Source organism: Gavialis gangeticus, unplaced genomic scaffold, assembly GCF_001723915.1.
Source record: "Gavialis gangeticus isolate Ggan-Ray unplaced genomic scaffold, GavGan_comp1, whole genome shotgun sequence".
Taxonomy (NCBI): Eukaryota; Metazoa; Chordata; order Crocodylia; family Gavialidae; genus Gavialis; species Gavialis gangeticus.
The window spans coordinates 145533511-145550342 of NW_017729024.1; the positions used below are offsets into that span (position 1 = coordinate 145533511).

The 16832-nt window shown below is 44.1% G+C and overlaps 1 protein-coding gene across 1 annotated transcript in view; it reads right to left on the minus strand.

Moving 5' to 3' along the window:
* The window catches only part of SKIV2L2 (Ski2 like RNA helicase 2), a 141353-nt gene that overhangs the window by 45366 nt on the left and 79155 nt on the right, over positions 1–16832 (minus strand). Inside the window, exons 17-19 of the mRNA XM_019517860.1 lie at positions 10712–10884; positions 10410–10478; positions 4508–4636 (exon numbers count right to left, since the gene is read on the minus strand). Of these exons, the coding sequence (XP_019373405.1) occupies positions 4508–4636; positions 10410–10478; positions 10712–10884 (371 nt within the window). The remainder of the gene's footprint in view (positions 1–4507; positions 4637–10409; positions 10479–10711; positions 10885–16832) is intronic.

The window sequence follows — 16832 nt, forward strand, 5'->3', positions numbered from 1 at the left end:
CTGATCTGGTCCCTGCTCAGGAAAATGGAGGCAAAGAAGTCGTTAAATAGGTTAGCTTTGTCGTCTGGTGTGACAACCAGATTTCCTAGCATGTCTTGTAGGGGCCCCACATTACCTCGTACCTTCTTTTTGCCCCCTATGTATTTAAAAAGGACTTCTTGTTGTCTTTGATCCAGGTAGCTAGTCCCAGTTCCATCTCCACTTTGGCCTTCCTGACTGCCCCCCTGCATTCCCGAGCAACTGCAGTATAGTCCTCCCTGGTGATGGCCCCTCCCTTCCATTGGGTGTACGCCTCCCTTTTAGCTAGAACACATTCATGTTGTCTATTAACACCGCTCCTATGCCTATACCAGGACCCAGTCTCCACCACCACTGGGACTTGCAATCTCCATGCCATCAACCTTCCCAGTCCACTCCTGAGCTCAGGCCACTCTCTCCCATCCATCCATACCTGGGCACTTCACTTCTTCTGAATACTCCTGGGTATCTAGTCCCTCCTGGTCCCCCCTCCCCCCAGGTACTGCACCTTCTCCGGTCCTATCTCCACTCTATACCCAAGCTCTGGTCCTGCACCTGGGCCTCAGCCCACTCTGGCTCCACCTCTGCCCTGCTCCTGGCCCCAACACCTCTCCAGCTCCGTCTCTTCCCTGCTCCTAGCCTCAGACTTCTCTGGCTTCTATCTCCACCCTGCTCCCAGGCCTGTTGAGACCACCACCTCTGCCCCTTGTCTCAATCCCTAAACCACCAGTCTCTTAAACCCTAGCCGTGCAGTCTCTGTCTGCTGTTTGCTCTGGAGCTCCTTCCAAGTCAGCAGCTTTTTATAGAATCAGTTTTGTCAGATCCAATAAATTTACTATATGTTCATAGCTTGTATAAGTATTTATATATGCTCAATTAATAAGATTTCCATTCTGGCATCTGTCCCCTTTCTTTCTACTGCTTTAACTGAGCAAGAAAACAAGTCCTCCAAAACTGCATTATTTAAGAGGGATGAAAAGATGTCAACTCAAATCCTAATTTTATAAAAATTCCTGCCAAAGATTTGATTACTTAATGTAAGCAATGTGTTCTTTTAAGGTTCAAAACCAACTTAATTGCTAATCAAAATTAATTAGTTTACTAACAAAAAATAAACCTCTATAAAAATGAACTAAGAGTTAAACTGCTAACTGTGCATCTTAAAAAAACATGAATTTCAAATCAATAGGTACTGAAATATTAAGAACTGATTTAGCTGATGTTGATCAGCAACAGTTGGCATCTTGGGTTATTACAGAATAAATTGATTCAGCACTGCACCATCTAATTTTTAGATTGCCTTATCTCTGGTGCTTTAAGCACCTATTCTTCCCATATAATGCATGCATTGAGTGCCTGAGATCTAACTAACCAGTACGATGAGTGGAGAACTACTTAATAGCAGCACAGAGTGAAAAACTGCTAGGTGCTAGCTAACAGGAAACACTAAAGGTAGGCTCGCTCTCAAATCCTACGTTTCTCTGTGTTTTGTGATGGATTATAGTCTCCTCCCTCCACTCAAGAACCATAATCCATGATCCTCTCCCGAAAAATACGTGTTTATAGCTGAATTTCAAAAACAGAGCCAGAATCGCACTTCTCCTTGGAAAGACACCCAAGAGGCAGCAAAGTTTTAGTAGTTCCCCATTTTATGCAATAGCTACTGATTGCACTCACCCAGGATGTAGGAGACTGGATTAATTCCTTCCCATACCTCAGGAATTTAAATCACTGAAACCCCTTTCTGGAGAACTTATTTCTGTGCTTACTGATTAATTCATGACTAACAAAATCAATATTCACCAATGCTAATACAAGTAAGACACACTGAAAAAAAATCAGTGCTAAATCTTCAGCCTGATCAGAATTTTTGGACATTATACAGCAAGCTGAAGAGCCAGATCTGTGATCCAAAAATTAAATGATTTACACCATTATATAGGGCTGAAAATGGCCAAATCTGCTGGCAAGGTCACCGTCTTCTATAAATATTTGTTATATGCTCTTCCAACCTTTTCCCTTCTCAAAATTGAGAACCACTTATTATATTATTAAATGGAAACTGGCTAGAAGTTTATTTTTTTAGAATGGAACACTGCATTAAATAAATTGGCAAAGCTGATAGGTTTATGGTGGAAAGAAAAAGGAAAGTGTGAAAAAATTAGGACTATCTGAGATGGAAGAGACCCACAAAACAAGAACAGTATTCATAGAACTGGATGATCAAGTTCTAAAATTCCAAAGCAGTAGCTAAATTCCATACTTTTAATGGAAGTTTGACTGTAGTACCTTGAAACTGAGAAGCTGGTGAGATATAACAGACATAAAATGTACTACTACTTGTGGCAAAGTGGGCTTCTCTCAGGCCAGCCATTGCCGGCCTCCCACCTGCCTCCAGGAATGCTGCCCGCCTGTCTCACCCGCCATGACTTGCTGGAAAATTAATAAGCTGTTAAATAAGGCGGGAGGCTGTCCATTTTTCTTTGCACCCTGATAAAGGGGTGTCCGTGGCTCCATACCACCCCTACACTGTGGCCCAAGCCTTGTAGTTGGCATCCAGATGTTAACAGTCACACCAGCCCCACACCAGGCTCCAGAATCCTCCTTTGATCCCTCTGCTCCAGTGGCCTACGCCACCTTCATCTGGGCTGCCGAGCTCCTCGTAGCTGGCTCCCTTCTTGGGCGTGGTCCCCACTCAGGACCTTCGGCCATACACAAGCCCTGGCCTCATCTCAAAGACCAGGCCTATGACTCTGGGTGCCCCTCACGGTGGGCGCCTGGCCCTTTTGACCTTCTTGGTTCTGGACCCAGCATGGGTCAGTCGAGGGGGCACTCTACCACCGGCCTCACTAGCCCCACACACACTCCGGGTCCCCCTTCCTGGATGTGGGGAGCTGGGGTACCTCACACCATGACTGGTACCCCAGGGTCTCACCAGGGGACTTTCACTCCCCCCCGGGGCAGCAGGTCGTGGTGCTACTACGGATGTAGTTACATTCGACCCACACTCTGCCTCCCACCAGTGGAAGGCTTACCGGGGTCAGGACTCGCCTGTCTCGCTCTGGGGCTGAGCCCCCATTCACTCGGCCCCTGGCCCAAACCTCAGCCTCAGGCGTCTGTAGACTTATCTGGGCCTACTCCCCTTGCTTGGGGCTCCACATCACCCCCCTCACTTGAGGCCACCAGATCTCTGCCCTTACTTGGGGCTGCCCCCTAGACCTTGGCCCCCTTCACTAGGGCTACCCCCTCAGTGGGGCTCCACAACTATGCCCCTCACTTGGGGCTCCAGATCTCGGCCCCTTTTGTTGGGGCTACCCCCCCACTGTGGTCCTAATTTCCACCCCCCCTCACTTGGGGCTCCAGACTGCCCCCTCACCAAGGGCCACGGGGTTTGCTTTCCGGTGGGCTCAGGTGGCTGTAGCCGTGCCTGGCCCCATTCTCCCTCTCGGGGTCTCGAACCCCTGCAGGGCTCAGGCAGCCACAGCTGTACCTGGCCCCAACTCTCCCTCACAGGGTCTTAAATCCCCACAGGGCTCAGGCAGCCACAGCCATACCTGGCCCCAACTCTCCCTTATGGAGTCTTGGACCCCTGCAGGGCTCAGGCGGTCTCGGCCGTACCTGGCCCCCACTCTCCTCCTCAGGGCTTGCACCCCCGTAACTACCTCTGATGGAATGCAAACCCACCCAGTTGTGGGGCTGGGGTTAAGGTGCCCCGACCCACCTTTCACCAGGGTGGTAACTGGACTGGCATTTCCTGGGGGCTCCTGTGCCACTGAGAGCCCCACCAGGCCACCTACTCCCGGCAGGGTGCAGTTTTAGGTCGTACCCAGGACCAGGAGCCTCGTATCTATCCCCTACAGCTCCTCCCTTACCTCCAGATGATAGCAGCAGCCCTGCAGCCAGGCAATGTTTTTGCTTGGCCTCCAGCAGGAAAACTGCTCGGTTTATATGGGCAGCCCTAGGTCCAAAATGGCTGCCCTCATCAGGCACCTGTCGGCAGCTACCTTCAGGCTCTTAAAGTGGCAGGCACCTACAGTGCCCTGCTACACTACTATAGAGATAAAATATACTATATGGAGCAGTCTCTCTATAGTACCTTGATACTGAGAATCTTGAATACCCTACAAAGAACAGTTTAATAATACCTTAGTATTTGCAGATTATATATATTTACCACATTTCTAGGACTCTACATGTTCAAAACAGTGTTTTTTCCCCAGAAACTTCAAGGCAGTTACAAAATACTGACTAAGCACCACAATATCTAGGAAAGTTAGGTTACACACAGGAGTACTTTGTTCATTACTGAAAAACAGCTTCCTTCAAGGTAAAACCCAGTGGCGGTTTAAAAACTAACTACACCAAGCAATACATTTCCCTTCTCTTTCAAAAGGATTCCTCTCTTTTGTTTATGTTTGTGAAGGTGTTTACATATATTCTAAAAAGATGCTGCAGGAAACACTAACGAATTCTGAAAAAGACTACAAACCTGCATCTCTCCTTTTTCACCAGGTTTTGCTGGCTTTGCAGCCTCAGTAGCAGAATTTTTCAAACTCTCTTTGCTGCAGTGTAGCAGGACTTCAACCACATACAATGGGTCCAGTTCACCAGAATTAGGCTATTGTGAGTAGGGAGGAAAAAAAGTCAACAATAAATATCAAATTTTCAAATACTGGTAATAAGAGATATTAAAAAAAGTAAGAAGCACTGCCCTCAGACTGCAGAACAACTTTACCTGTTCAACACTTAGATACTTAAATTAATACTAATCACAAAGTATATTTATCTCACCAACAGACACATACATACACACAATACCTTTCTACCCAAGAACCTGTACGTCTTGTTACCAGGCAGCATTTGGGGTTAATATTGCCAAGTTTAAAAAAGACTGGGGTATCTACTTTATTTGCAGGTTTCAATTTCCATATTGTTTCTTGCAACTGATACCTGAACAACTCTTTGCAGCATAACTGCACTTATTTGGAGGGGAGGGGAGGAGGAAGAAGGAAAGGGTGGAATGGAAAGGAGGTAAATGTCCTTGTGGCAGCAAGGTAAGAACACATCTGATTGATTAGTGCAACATAGTAGACACTCAAAATTGTATATAAACAGCTAGAATCTGAACAAGAATATAGATTTCTACAAAAAGAAGATATTAGGTATTTGGCTAGAACAAATATGCACCATTCTTGCTAAAATGCAGTCCTGATGCAACTGGACATTTCCCATGACCTGGTGGTAAAACCAAATGCGAGAACCAAAATTAGAAGCACCATTTTAACCTCCCATACCCAACTCCTCCTTTTTAATAGTGCTACTTATAGATTAATAACAGATCTTACAGAGGACTATATACTGAGGCTCAATTTAAAGTATGCTGTTTTCCTTTCCATTGTAAATGATCCGGGGACAACAGGGCAGACCCTACAATGACAGACTGCGGGACCTGAACCTGTTCAGCCTTCACAAGAGAAGGCTGAGGGGGGACCTGGTGACCGTCTATAAACTCACTAGGGGGGACCAGAAGGGTTTGGAAGAGACCTTGTTTCCCCTAGCGCCCCCTGGCATAACAAGGACTACTGGCCACAAGTTGTCAGAGAGTAGGTTTAGATTAAACATCTGTAAGAACTACTTCACAGTCAGGGCGGCTAGGATCTGGAACCAACTTCCAAGGGAAGTGGTGCTGGCTCCTACCCTGGGGGTCTTTAAGAGGAGGCTTGATGCCTACCTAGCTGGGATCATTTGAGCCCAGTTTTTTCTCCTGCCCAGGCAGGTGGTCGGACTTGAAGATCTACAAGGTCCCTTCCGACCCTACTTCTGTGATATGATTCTATGATAAAAAAAATACATCAAGGGATATTGCTTTATCAGCCCTTGCAGCAAAATGGAGCCAGAAGAGATTCAGAGGTTCTTAGAGCATTGTGTGCCACTGGCAAAATGAATAAACACATGGTTGTCCTGTTCCACCGTTAAGTCATTCCCCAGTAATTTAAATGATACATCTGGAATGCAATTCTCTGAATTCAGTTCTGTTTTGTACAAAAGGTACTTAGAGTAGTTGTTTCAGTTTAGATATGTTGCCATCATCTGAATTACATTAAAAAAATGAAATTCGTATACGACAAAATGGGACTTAGCTGAAAGTTTAGAAAAGTGTGGTGCTTACTTGAACTCAGAACAGACGAAGCACTTAAACATGTATTTGCTGCTTAAACTAAGTATGGTCTATGTTTACTTTATGTCTGAAAAGACATTAAAATTGGACACTTAGTACATCATGGAAAAAAAAAAAAAACTTACAAAAGCACCGCTCTCTCAACAGTACTAAAAATAGGCAATGCCTACAAATGAACTAGTAGGATAAACTTAATTTTAATTAATATTAGCCATTAACGCTTAACTTAATGTTAAGCCTACATAACATTAAGTATGCTAAATGCATTTATAAAACACTAGCTTTTCCTATCTGGGAAACAGGGGTGGCGGGGGGGGGAGACAGACGGACAGGGAAGCAGAGGATGAGAATTCACATACTGTGCACTCAGCTGTGTTTAGCAACCTCTAAAAAACTGGAGGCTGTGAGGTATAAGGGATTCCACTGCATGGCTTCAGGGATATTCTGAAATACTCCAGCAGGGAGCTCTGTAGTAGGGCTGTGCAAAGCTTCTGTAGCTGATTCGATTCAGAGGAGATTCAGCCCCATTAGGGGACCAAAATCTCCAAGTCTGAAACAAATCAGGAAACCAAGTAAAAGCTCCGAATCAATTCGAAGCATCTGAATCAATTCAGAAAAGCTTCAGAAAAAGATCTGGCTGATTTGGAGATTCAGCCATAGACTAAACAGGCAGCTGATAGCTGCCTCCAGCTGGCAAGTCTGTTGGGGTTGAGGGAGGGAAGGGACATGGGGGAGGGAGGGATTGGGTCTGGGACAAGCTGCCCAGCCAGGGCAGGGAGTGCATTACTCAGGGAGTGGGGCAGGGGCGGGGGATGTGGGCGCGGCAGTAATGGGAGCAGGGGGCTACGCCCTGCTGCTGCCCGGAGCAAGCTGCCCCTGCATCACCCCCCAACCTCCGTGCTAACTGGGTAAGCAAGACAGCAGAGCCCCCACGGCTCCTCCTGCTGGGGCAGAGGCAGGCACAGCAGGAGAAGCCACAGGATAAGCCCTCATGGCTGCCCAGCCTAACCCCAGCCTCCTGGCACTAAAAAGAAAAAAGCCTCTCATTCACCAGCTGCAGCAGCAGCAGTGATTGGGGCCTCCAGACACTCGTGGTAGAGCCCCTCCGCACAGCGCAGAGATCGCCTGCCCCCCGCCCCTCCAGCTGGCACCTGCGTGGCAGATGCTCCATGGCATGGGTGCCGCAAGCTGTCTGGGAACTGGGGCAGCTCCACATGCCAGCCAGAGCTGCCGGTTCGATTCCCCAGCTTTCTGATCATTCCCCCAGCTCTTCCGGGGGGGGGGGGACACAGCCCCCAGATTTGCATGGGGTTTCAGCAGGCTGCTGCTGCCAGCTGGGGAAATAGTCCAGAACTGCCATCACCAGCTGGCAGCAGTAACCTACTGTCATCCTGCATCATCTGAGGGCCCATTCCCCCTGGGAAGAGCTGGGGGAAGTGATCAGAGAGCTGGGGGGAAAGATTGGGGAGCTGGGGAATTGAACTGGAAACTGGGGGAATGTTCAGGTCCCTGAACAGCCCTGGATCCATTCCCCAGCCCCCGGCTCGATTTGCCTGGGAGCTGGGGCGGCTCCACATATCAGCCAGAGCCCAGCAGCACTCAGCCCCAGCTCCTAGGCAGTGTGCAGTGCCATGCCAAGCCATGGTGCACCTACGCCATGGGGCAGCTGCCATGTGGGTGCCAGGCGGCGGGGAGGAAGGGGTCATCCCTGCTGCCCCCCACTGTGCAGAGGGGCTCTGCCACAAGTGCCGAGGCCCCAACACCGCTGCTACTGCCAGTGAGTGCAGCGCTTTTGTTTTGCTTTCAAGTGCCAGGACTAGGCTGGGGCCAGGTGGTTGATGGCGCTGGAAGGACAGCCATGGGGTCTTCTCCTGTGGCTCCCCCTGCCTGGGGAGAGGCAGGCACAGCCAGAGGAGCCACAGGAGAACCTGCAGCCACCCAGCTGTGCCTGCCTTTCCCTGGCTGATCCAGATCACCGAATCTCACTGAATCAGCACTGAATCTTCCAAAGCTGATTCAGCCAAATCATATCAAATCACTGTCCTCCAAATTAGCCGAATACTTCCCTATTCACACAGGCCTACTTTGTAGCATACCAAATTTGAAGCATGCCAGGATTTGGAATGTTTTAAATGTGTGTGTCCATGCTCTGACACTGTTGGAGACAAGACAAGAATACATAGACCACTTTATTCTGAACACAGAAGCGTTCCAAGGATTTGAAGTTCAGATTGGTAGAGAAATGACTTACAATTTTCTAAAACTTCAAAATGACCATGACACCCTGTTCAAGATCATCAACAAAAATCTTCACATGTAATATGAAGGTGTATTATAAATATAATGTTTTGAGATAGGTAGGCTGGGGATTTTATAGAGATGATACTTTAGATGCAAATATTAATACATTTTTAAAAGACAAGAAATTGAAATCTGTCTCACTACACCTGAAGTCTCCAGAAATAAACAATGGGGCCATCTTAAACTCAAAGTCATCTTGGATTTAGGTAAATAGGGTATGATAAATCTGAGAAAAGTACTAAATGAAATTGCATTTAGATCCTAAGACAAACATCCATGAAAAGAAGTAGTGCTTCTTTTAACTAGAACTATTAAATAAACTGTTATTTATTTAAAAAGTGCATTTGTCTCATCTTTGCCCAGAGACAAAAATCCCTAAAGAAACTAGGTTTTTCCATACGGATGCTACGAGTTGCATAGTTTAAGTCTATTTGACAACTTTCAGTACTTATTATCATAGTTTTTGCAACATTTGAAGGACTAATTTAGCAGCTGTCACAATAGCTTAAGTAAAAGCGCTTTTCCAAGTAAACCTTCCCTTTCCAGACTATATCAGAATTTTAAATCTTAGCATTAAAATCTAAGGAATCTGTATGAGATTGGGATAGGGCAGATGGGAGCATAAGATTATATAAAAGAAAAAAGGTGTGAGAGGTGGGAATAAACACCTCTAGCAACAAAGAAGTTGTCAACTCTACAGAAAGGGAGGGAAGGGGGATGCTTGTCAAATGGTTCATAAAAAAGCAGTAATAGTGTCCAAGGAGTATTTGGTTCCATTTTCCCAACCTGAAGGAAAAAAAAATACTTCTCTAAATAACAGAAAATTATCATTCAACAGGCAAATGTTTCAAAGAGGGTTTGCTTCTGCAGACACAAAATACTGTTGCTTCTATTGTTACTATATTTATTTATGGAAAGATCCTATTAAGGACTGAAGTCCACTATACCAGAGATACTCATCCATACAGAGACAGAAGTCAGACCCTGATGTTCACCTGCCATGGTTACAGGACATCTACAACATATGCAGATATTCCAATATGCAAAGATTTTTTTGAAAACTTATTTTTAGTTCAAAGACTAGAATCTGGCTTTGTCAAAAACATTTATGAATAGAAGCTCAGTACGTAATAGCTGTGCAAAGACCAGGTGCAAAAAAAAAGTTAAAAAGTGGGGCAGGAAAGCAAATTTTTCATTTACAGCTTAGCTTCATGATAGTTATACATGACAAGGCAGGGAAAAACAAACATTTTGGAGCCCCATGCAACTTGCGATATTTTCTTCCAGATTCTTCTACATCTGTTCTGCATTTCTGGTCTCTCTCCTGCTTTCTTGCCTCTTCCACAGTAAGACCAACAAGGAAAAAAGGTCCAGTGGTAAGGCTCTTTGCCTAGGATACAGGATATCCAGATTTAATACCTTTCTTGGCTGTGAACTTCCCACGTAGCTGTAAGGCAAGTTAAATTCTGCTCTTGTCCCTGTCTGTGAAATAATTAATTTCCTACTTCACAGGGATTTTATGATAAACACATTTGTACATAGATACTATACCATCTTTCCTTCTTGTGGGTAGCTTAGAAGAGAGTTATAAAGGACTATGTCTCTCAGTAGGTAATTCAAGTAGCCAGAAAATTTGGTGAAGTTCAACACACTATCTCCATGTGCTGCATAACTCTTTGCCAGGACACAAGGCACTTAATCAACTGAGTGTAGCCAAACAAAAAGGTTGGGTATCGAGGGCTGTCACCTCAATCTCCAAGGATATTTTTCTGCCTGGAAGATCTAAAAAGGCCTGGGCTATTTACAGCTTTTTGACAAAAAGACAAAACAAGCTTTGATGTTGTGGAAACCCCCCCCCCAAATTTTGGGTTTTCTTGGACAATGATGGAAAAACGGTAGCGTATTCATTTACCTTAACATTTGATTTCTTTGAGAAGTTAACAACCACTCCCCAACCAAAGTCGTCATCTTCATTTTTTACCTGAAAAGATTAAAAGAAGTACAGAGAAGTACATTGTGGCAAGTATTTATTACCAAGATATCCTAGAAGCAAATCTTAAAACACTTGACACTAAAAGATGAAAGTAGTACAAGTAATGCCAAGGCTCCTGTTCAACTGGAATAAACCAAGTTTTTGTTGGAGAATCAGCTAGCAAATACAAACAAATCTTACAAGCCTGGTAGAGAGAGGATAATAAAAGGAAAGCAATGTACCTTTACCAGCCTTCCAGGCTGTAAAAACGGCAAACAGTACTTTGGCTTGTGAATATATTCTTCAATCTCTTTACCAAGTTTAGCAAGCTGCTGTCGGATTTTATAATAGATGACCACACTGTCCTCATTTGGAATTTCAATTTTGTTATACTGATCTTCCAACTTATTCACCTCTGCAAATATAAGAGACTTCTAGTCAATCTTGTAGAAGCAAACATTTGAGAAATATTATGAGCTTAATATTAAAGCAGACTCTTTTAAAACATACAATTAAAAAACCTTCGGGTTCACTTCCATTACTGACTTTCTAACTATTTACAATCAACCCTTTTGGAAACCCTAGAGATTTACCAAATTGTCCACTGAGATTTATAATCCAAATACTCCAAATAGTTACAGAACCATAAATCACATGTATATATGCAAGCTTTATGAAAACAGAGGAATTTAGATATTAATTTCCTTGAAAACACTGGCATACGCACAGGTCCCAACAGCCAAACACATTTGACTCTTTGTAAACGCAAAGCAATCTCTTCTATGCCTATATATGGAAGGCAGCCAATAGCACAGAACAGGACATGGGACAGAGTCAAGATAGGTTCTCTTCCCATCTCTACTAGGCTTACTGTGACTGTGACACTTACCTTCTCTGTGCCTCGTTCCTCAACCTCTTTTGTAAAGTACATTGAGATTTACAAGCTTATATGGTTGGGCTGCAGAACACTGAGAAATCCATGGGACTATAGCAAGTTTTAGGTTTAAGGACTCAGGGTCCATATAAATACTGGAAGCCCTTTATGTTGCCGTGGGAAATCAGTTACTGAGAACCTCAGGCTCATCCAGTGAAGATGAGAATAAAGATGGTATTTCTGAGTCACCATCTAGAAGTTAATTCTCTTCTAAGCTGTCATGTTGAAAGGACAAATGTAGCAAATTTAACTGTTTCCAGAAGATCCCTGGAGATCTCTGGAATAGGATACTTTTGTTGAAGTCTGACAGAGTACAAGCACAATTATAAAAAGATCAAATATGTCAAACATGAAGTTAAATCTTTTTTGATGACAGCAGACTAGGGATAAAGGCCCTTGGTAATGAAGGTTTAAACTCTTCAATGGGAAAATTTTCTCTGGCACCAAAGGCTATAGTGAAACAACAAAGAAAGGACCCCTGCTAGAGTTAACCAAAGAATCACCAAGTAGTTCTCATTTATGTTAATGGAGATAAACACATAGATTCCTTACTTTTCCCATTAAGATGAATCCATAAAAGTCAACGTCCAAAAGTGCTAACAGAGAAATAATTACACCGATACTGCATGAGAGCCAAGAAATTTACTGACACATTTCCTTTGCTTCCCCTTCCAAGCAGGGGACAAAGAACCCCAATGCAAATAAGCCAAAGTCAGAGTTTTGAGCCTGCCTTAGAGCCAATCTGATCAAGACTCCTCAACCCCTAATGCCAATACTGCTGTACATCAAAACTACTTACAACAGACAGGAGTTTGGAATGGATTTGTTCCTTAATATCAGCTATACTGAACTAGGTCACTGATCTCAAGGCCATCTACACTAAGTAGATCTGTGATCTATAGATACCTCACTAAAAGTGATGATACCTACTCTCAGTACTACCAGGACACAGGATCGGACTTGATGACCTATTGAGGTCCCTTCCAACCCTAACATCTATGAATCTATGAATTTCTTGCACCTGGAGAACTTCTTAATTTTTAGTTTGAGACAGGTCACCCCAGTCTTGTTGCTTGAACAACAGCCTGGACTGTACTCTCCACCCCAGGCAACAATGCACAGCTGGTCAAGAAATGTTTCTCTCTTCCCTCTTAAAGGTAAAAGTCTACTACAGATCACCCATCCTGGAGCAGATTATATACCTATTGCTCTGAACAATTAAACAGTCATCCAAAGGACAGGGCCCAGTGAAAATGAAGGAATTTAGTACTGGATGGAACAACAATAGGGCAGGACAGTGACAGTCCATCAATTGTTGGAACATCTTGGGGACATGTTTTAAAAGATGGAGGAAAGTTACTAGAGAATCAGCTATTTTGGAAGCATCTCCCGAGAAGAAAGTCTAAGGGATAAAGGAGTGCAGGAAAACTGGCAGTTACTATAGTAATAGGATGATAACTGGGCTTACAGTGGATCAAGCTTACGTAAGTCAACAATATGATGCTGTTGCAAAAAAGCAAACCTTATGGGGTACGTTAACAAAACTACCGTATGTAAGATGCAGGAGATAATCATTTTACTCTATGCTAGTGATGTTTCAGCTAGAGTACTGCATCCAGTTTTATGCAAAGAAAGATGTGGATAATTGGAGGAGGACAAACAAGAATGATTAGAAGTTTAGAAAATATGGCTTATGCAAAACAGCTGAAGAAACTGGGCTTATTTAGTCTGGAAAAGAGAAAACAGAGGGAGGACATGATGGCAGTCTTCAAATATGTAAAGACTGCTATAAACAGAATAGTGATGAATCAAGTGTTTGCCATATCCACCGGTGTTACGGCAAGACATAATAATTTCAAATTGCAGCAAAAAAAGATTTAGGCTCACTGTTATGAAAACAAAACAAAAACAAAACTATCTAAGTACAAGAATACAAAAAACCTGGAACAAGCTATCTTGGGAGGCTGAAACTTCTTCTGGAAGTTTTTGAGTAGGTTAGACAAACATCTGGTATATCTGACCATGCCTCAGTGCAAGGAAATGGATTAGTTGATCTCCTGAGATCCTTTCCAATCCAACAAAATGGAATCTAAATCAACTGTGGCATCCCATTTACTTATTTTAGAAATCTAAGATTTCAGCAATTACAAACACATCATATTAACAGAAAACAGTTCTAGATTATGAACCATCATGGAATTTTTTTTTTAAACACATTAAAAGAAGAAAGAGATTTGCCAAATTGATTATAAAACTGCAACAGGCTGAATATCCTTTCTAAGCCTGGCTATTGTAGATTCACTTCCTCCTCAACTGCCCATATTAACCACACAAATAAAGCTGCAGTCCCAACTGTAAGCCATGTGCCTGCTTATATTATACTAGTGATATTAAAATATGACACAGCCCAACAAGCAACTTGAAAGATTCTTCCTTCTCTCAGCTACCCAACCTTCCTATTGCAGGCTATATTTGAATGTGTATAAGCAGCAAGGACAGCACACACTGGTGTATTTTGTCATTTACCTATCACATTTTTAGAGAATATTGCTTATAATAGAAATTTATGGACTGTTTTGAACCTCTGGCCTAAATGAATCCTACTGTATTTTGTAAGATTAACTGTGATTGTGACACCCACATAATTCTAAAGCAGAGCTTGGTACCTGGTATATAATTTCTCAGAAATACCAAGAATGCTCTCTGGCTGAGTTTTTTTGTAGTAATACTATGGGAAAAGAGAGTTGGGTATGTCCACAGGTACAAACTGTTCTGAGAAATGCAAGCTATATGCAACTGCAGCATTAAGTGCAAACCCTGAAATTCGAGACACAATGTAAAGGGGTGCCAAAAATGGGGATTTATTATTCCCCCCCCCGGTAAGACAGCTGAGTAGATGCAGTTCATTCTTCACTGCCAGGTGAAGTAGATGCATCTGCTGTGTTTCTGGGATTTTGCTGAATATAAAGCTGTAAAGCTATCAAAAATTGGCTGACAAAGCATTTTCAAAACTGATACATGTGGTGGTAGGAGAGGGAGAAATTGATCTTCAAAAATATATAGTTGAAAGCAGTCAGTGTGGCTCACAAATCTGGCAACACCAGAGAGCAAAAACAAGGATCTGGCTTTTGCTTTGTATCTGAACATTTCCAAGCTGACAGGTTAATTATATTCTGTTTTTTTCTGTTGCTTCAGGCCAGTTGTTCTCCATCTTTTTTTTAGATTCAAGGTATCCCTCAATGACTTTCATGAATTTAGCAGCATCCCATTTTAAAAATGAATGTATTTATTTCTGTACAAAATTGCTTATATATTCATCTTTCTCTCTCAATCTATTTACTCACTACATATGTTCATGTGTGTGTGATATACATTGTATATGTGTATCTGTCTGTCTCTCATACACAGACTTGTCTGTTATGCCACAGAGAGCCAGTGCCTGCCCTAGAACCTTGGGAGTGCAGAGGGCAGCAGGTATCTCCTTCACCAAACCTGCCCTAGGACTCAAGGATTAGAGCTTGGGGTCTCATGGGGTTCAAGAGACGGGGAAATGGCACAGCTGAATTGGAGGCAGTTTTGGCATGGCTGAGCTACAGAGCAAGAAAAATTGGAGTTGTATCACAGCCTCTGCCAGTGCCTGCTGTTCCAGGGCAAGCCCAGGAGGGTTCCTCTGCTTCCCAGGGCAAATGTCACCTGTTCCTTGCCTGCTAGGCAGACCAGTTGGCACTTGAGAGCACAGCTAAACCAGCATGCTCAGGGAAGTTCTGGGGCCCTAGGCCCAGCTGGAGCAAATGGCACTGGAGTCTGGAGTAGTGTTGCCTTACCCAAGCTGAGGCAAGCAGGGGCAGGGGCAGCACTTATAGTTTCATAGTTGGTAGCGTCGGAAGGGACCTAAGCAGATCACACAGTCTGACCCCCTGCCATGGGCAGGAAAGGATGCTGGGGTCAAACGACCCCGGCTAGGTGACTGTCTAGGCCTCCTTCTGAAGACCCCCAGGGTAGGAGCCAGCACCACTTCCCTTGGAAGTTGGTTCCAGCTCCTACCCACCCTGAATGTGAAGTAGTGCCTCCTGATGTCTAGCCTGAATCTACTCTCAGTCAACTTATGGCTGTTATTCCTTGTTACTCCTGGTAGTGCTTGGGGGAACAGGGACTCTCCCATAGCCGGGTGGTCCCCCTTGGCAAGTTTATAGGTGGACACCAGATCCCCTCTCAGCCTTCTTTTGTGGAGGCTGAACAGGTTCAGGTCCCGTAGCCTTTCCTCATAGAGCCTACCCTGCTGCCCCTTGCTCATGGAAGTGGATGCAAGGTATGCTGTCCAACATTCACTCCCAGAGATGTAACTAGTAGGGCTTGTGCCCTGGAACAGTGTTTCTCAACCCTGGCAGGCACACTCATTTCCCCCTCTGGGTCCCTTCCACCTGCTGTGGTGGAGCTGGTCCAGCTTGTCTGTCTTCTCTGCCATGCTCCATGCATTTCTCTGCACATTCTTTGCAACACCCAAGCTGCCAACTGGGCATTCCCTGACCTGTGCCAAGGGCTGGTCTTACAACCCCTACAGTAAGACACACAAAGCAGGAAGAGGGAACCCCTAGGGGTTGTGAGAGTACCTCCCAGATTTGGGAAACGCTGGCCCAGGGCACAAGCAGGCAGAGGGAGCCTTGGGGTACCCCCTATAAGTCAACACCATGGGCCTGTAACCCCTTTGCCCTTCTCCGCTACATCACCTCCTGTCAGGCTGGGCTGTAGTAGGGCACCTCCTCCTATGGTAGCCACTTCCAGGTGCTGGGGCACTTTAATTTGCAAGGCGCAGCATGCTTGAAAGGGTCTTTTAGCACACTGGATAAAAATCTGTGATTTAGACACTACATGCTTTGGTTTTAATTCAGACACTGATTTAAACTTGATAGCTTATATCAGTATTTGTTATCCAGGTTTTTAAATATGAAACAAAGAACCATGAGATATACTTGTCTGCATCTCTCAGGAGCCCCAGGAGTCTTATTTATTGTTTGGTCCTCTTCCACACATTTATGACATATCTGTCTTAGAGGAGAATGGACCCTCCCTAGACAAACAATATTGTTCAACATGGCTCGGATGTTAATTATAGAACAGAAAAAGGAACCTCTCCCTGCAAACTAAGAAAAACCCTCCCAACAGGTCCCTCCCCCACCAACAAACTCCTAAGTGTTCCAGGGACTTTGTTGATGGGGAAAGAGAATTTCACAGCTGGACTTTCATTACAAACATTACAGTATTTTAACTAACTGTACAGTTAAAACAAACTTTATACAAATCATCATGAAGCTGTGTATAACACAATAATACTTACTCTCTACTACTCCTGGAATAGCTCTGTAGTGTTGAAATTGATAAAAGGATTTTTCTAACATGTATTCAGGATTAATCTCCTCTACTCGCAGCAA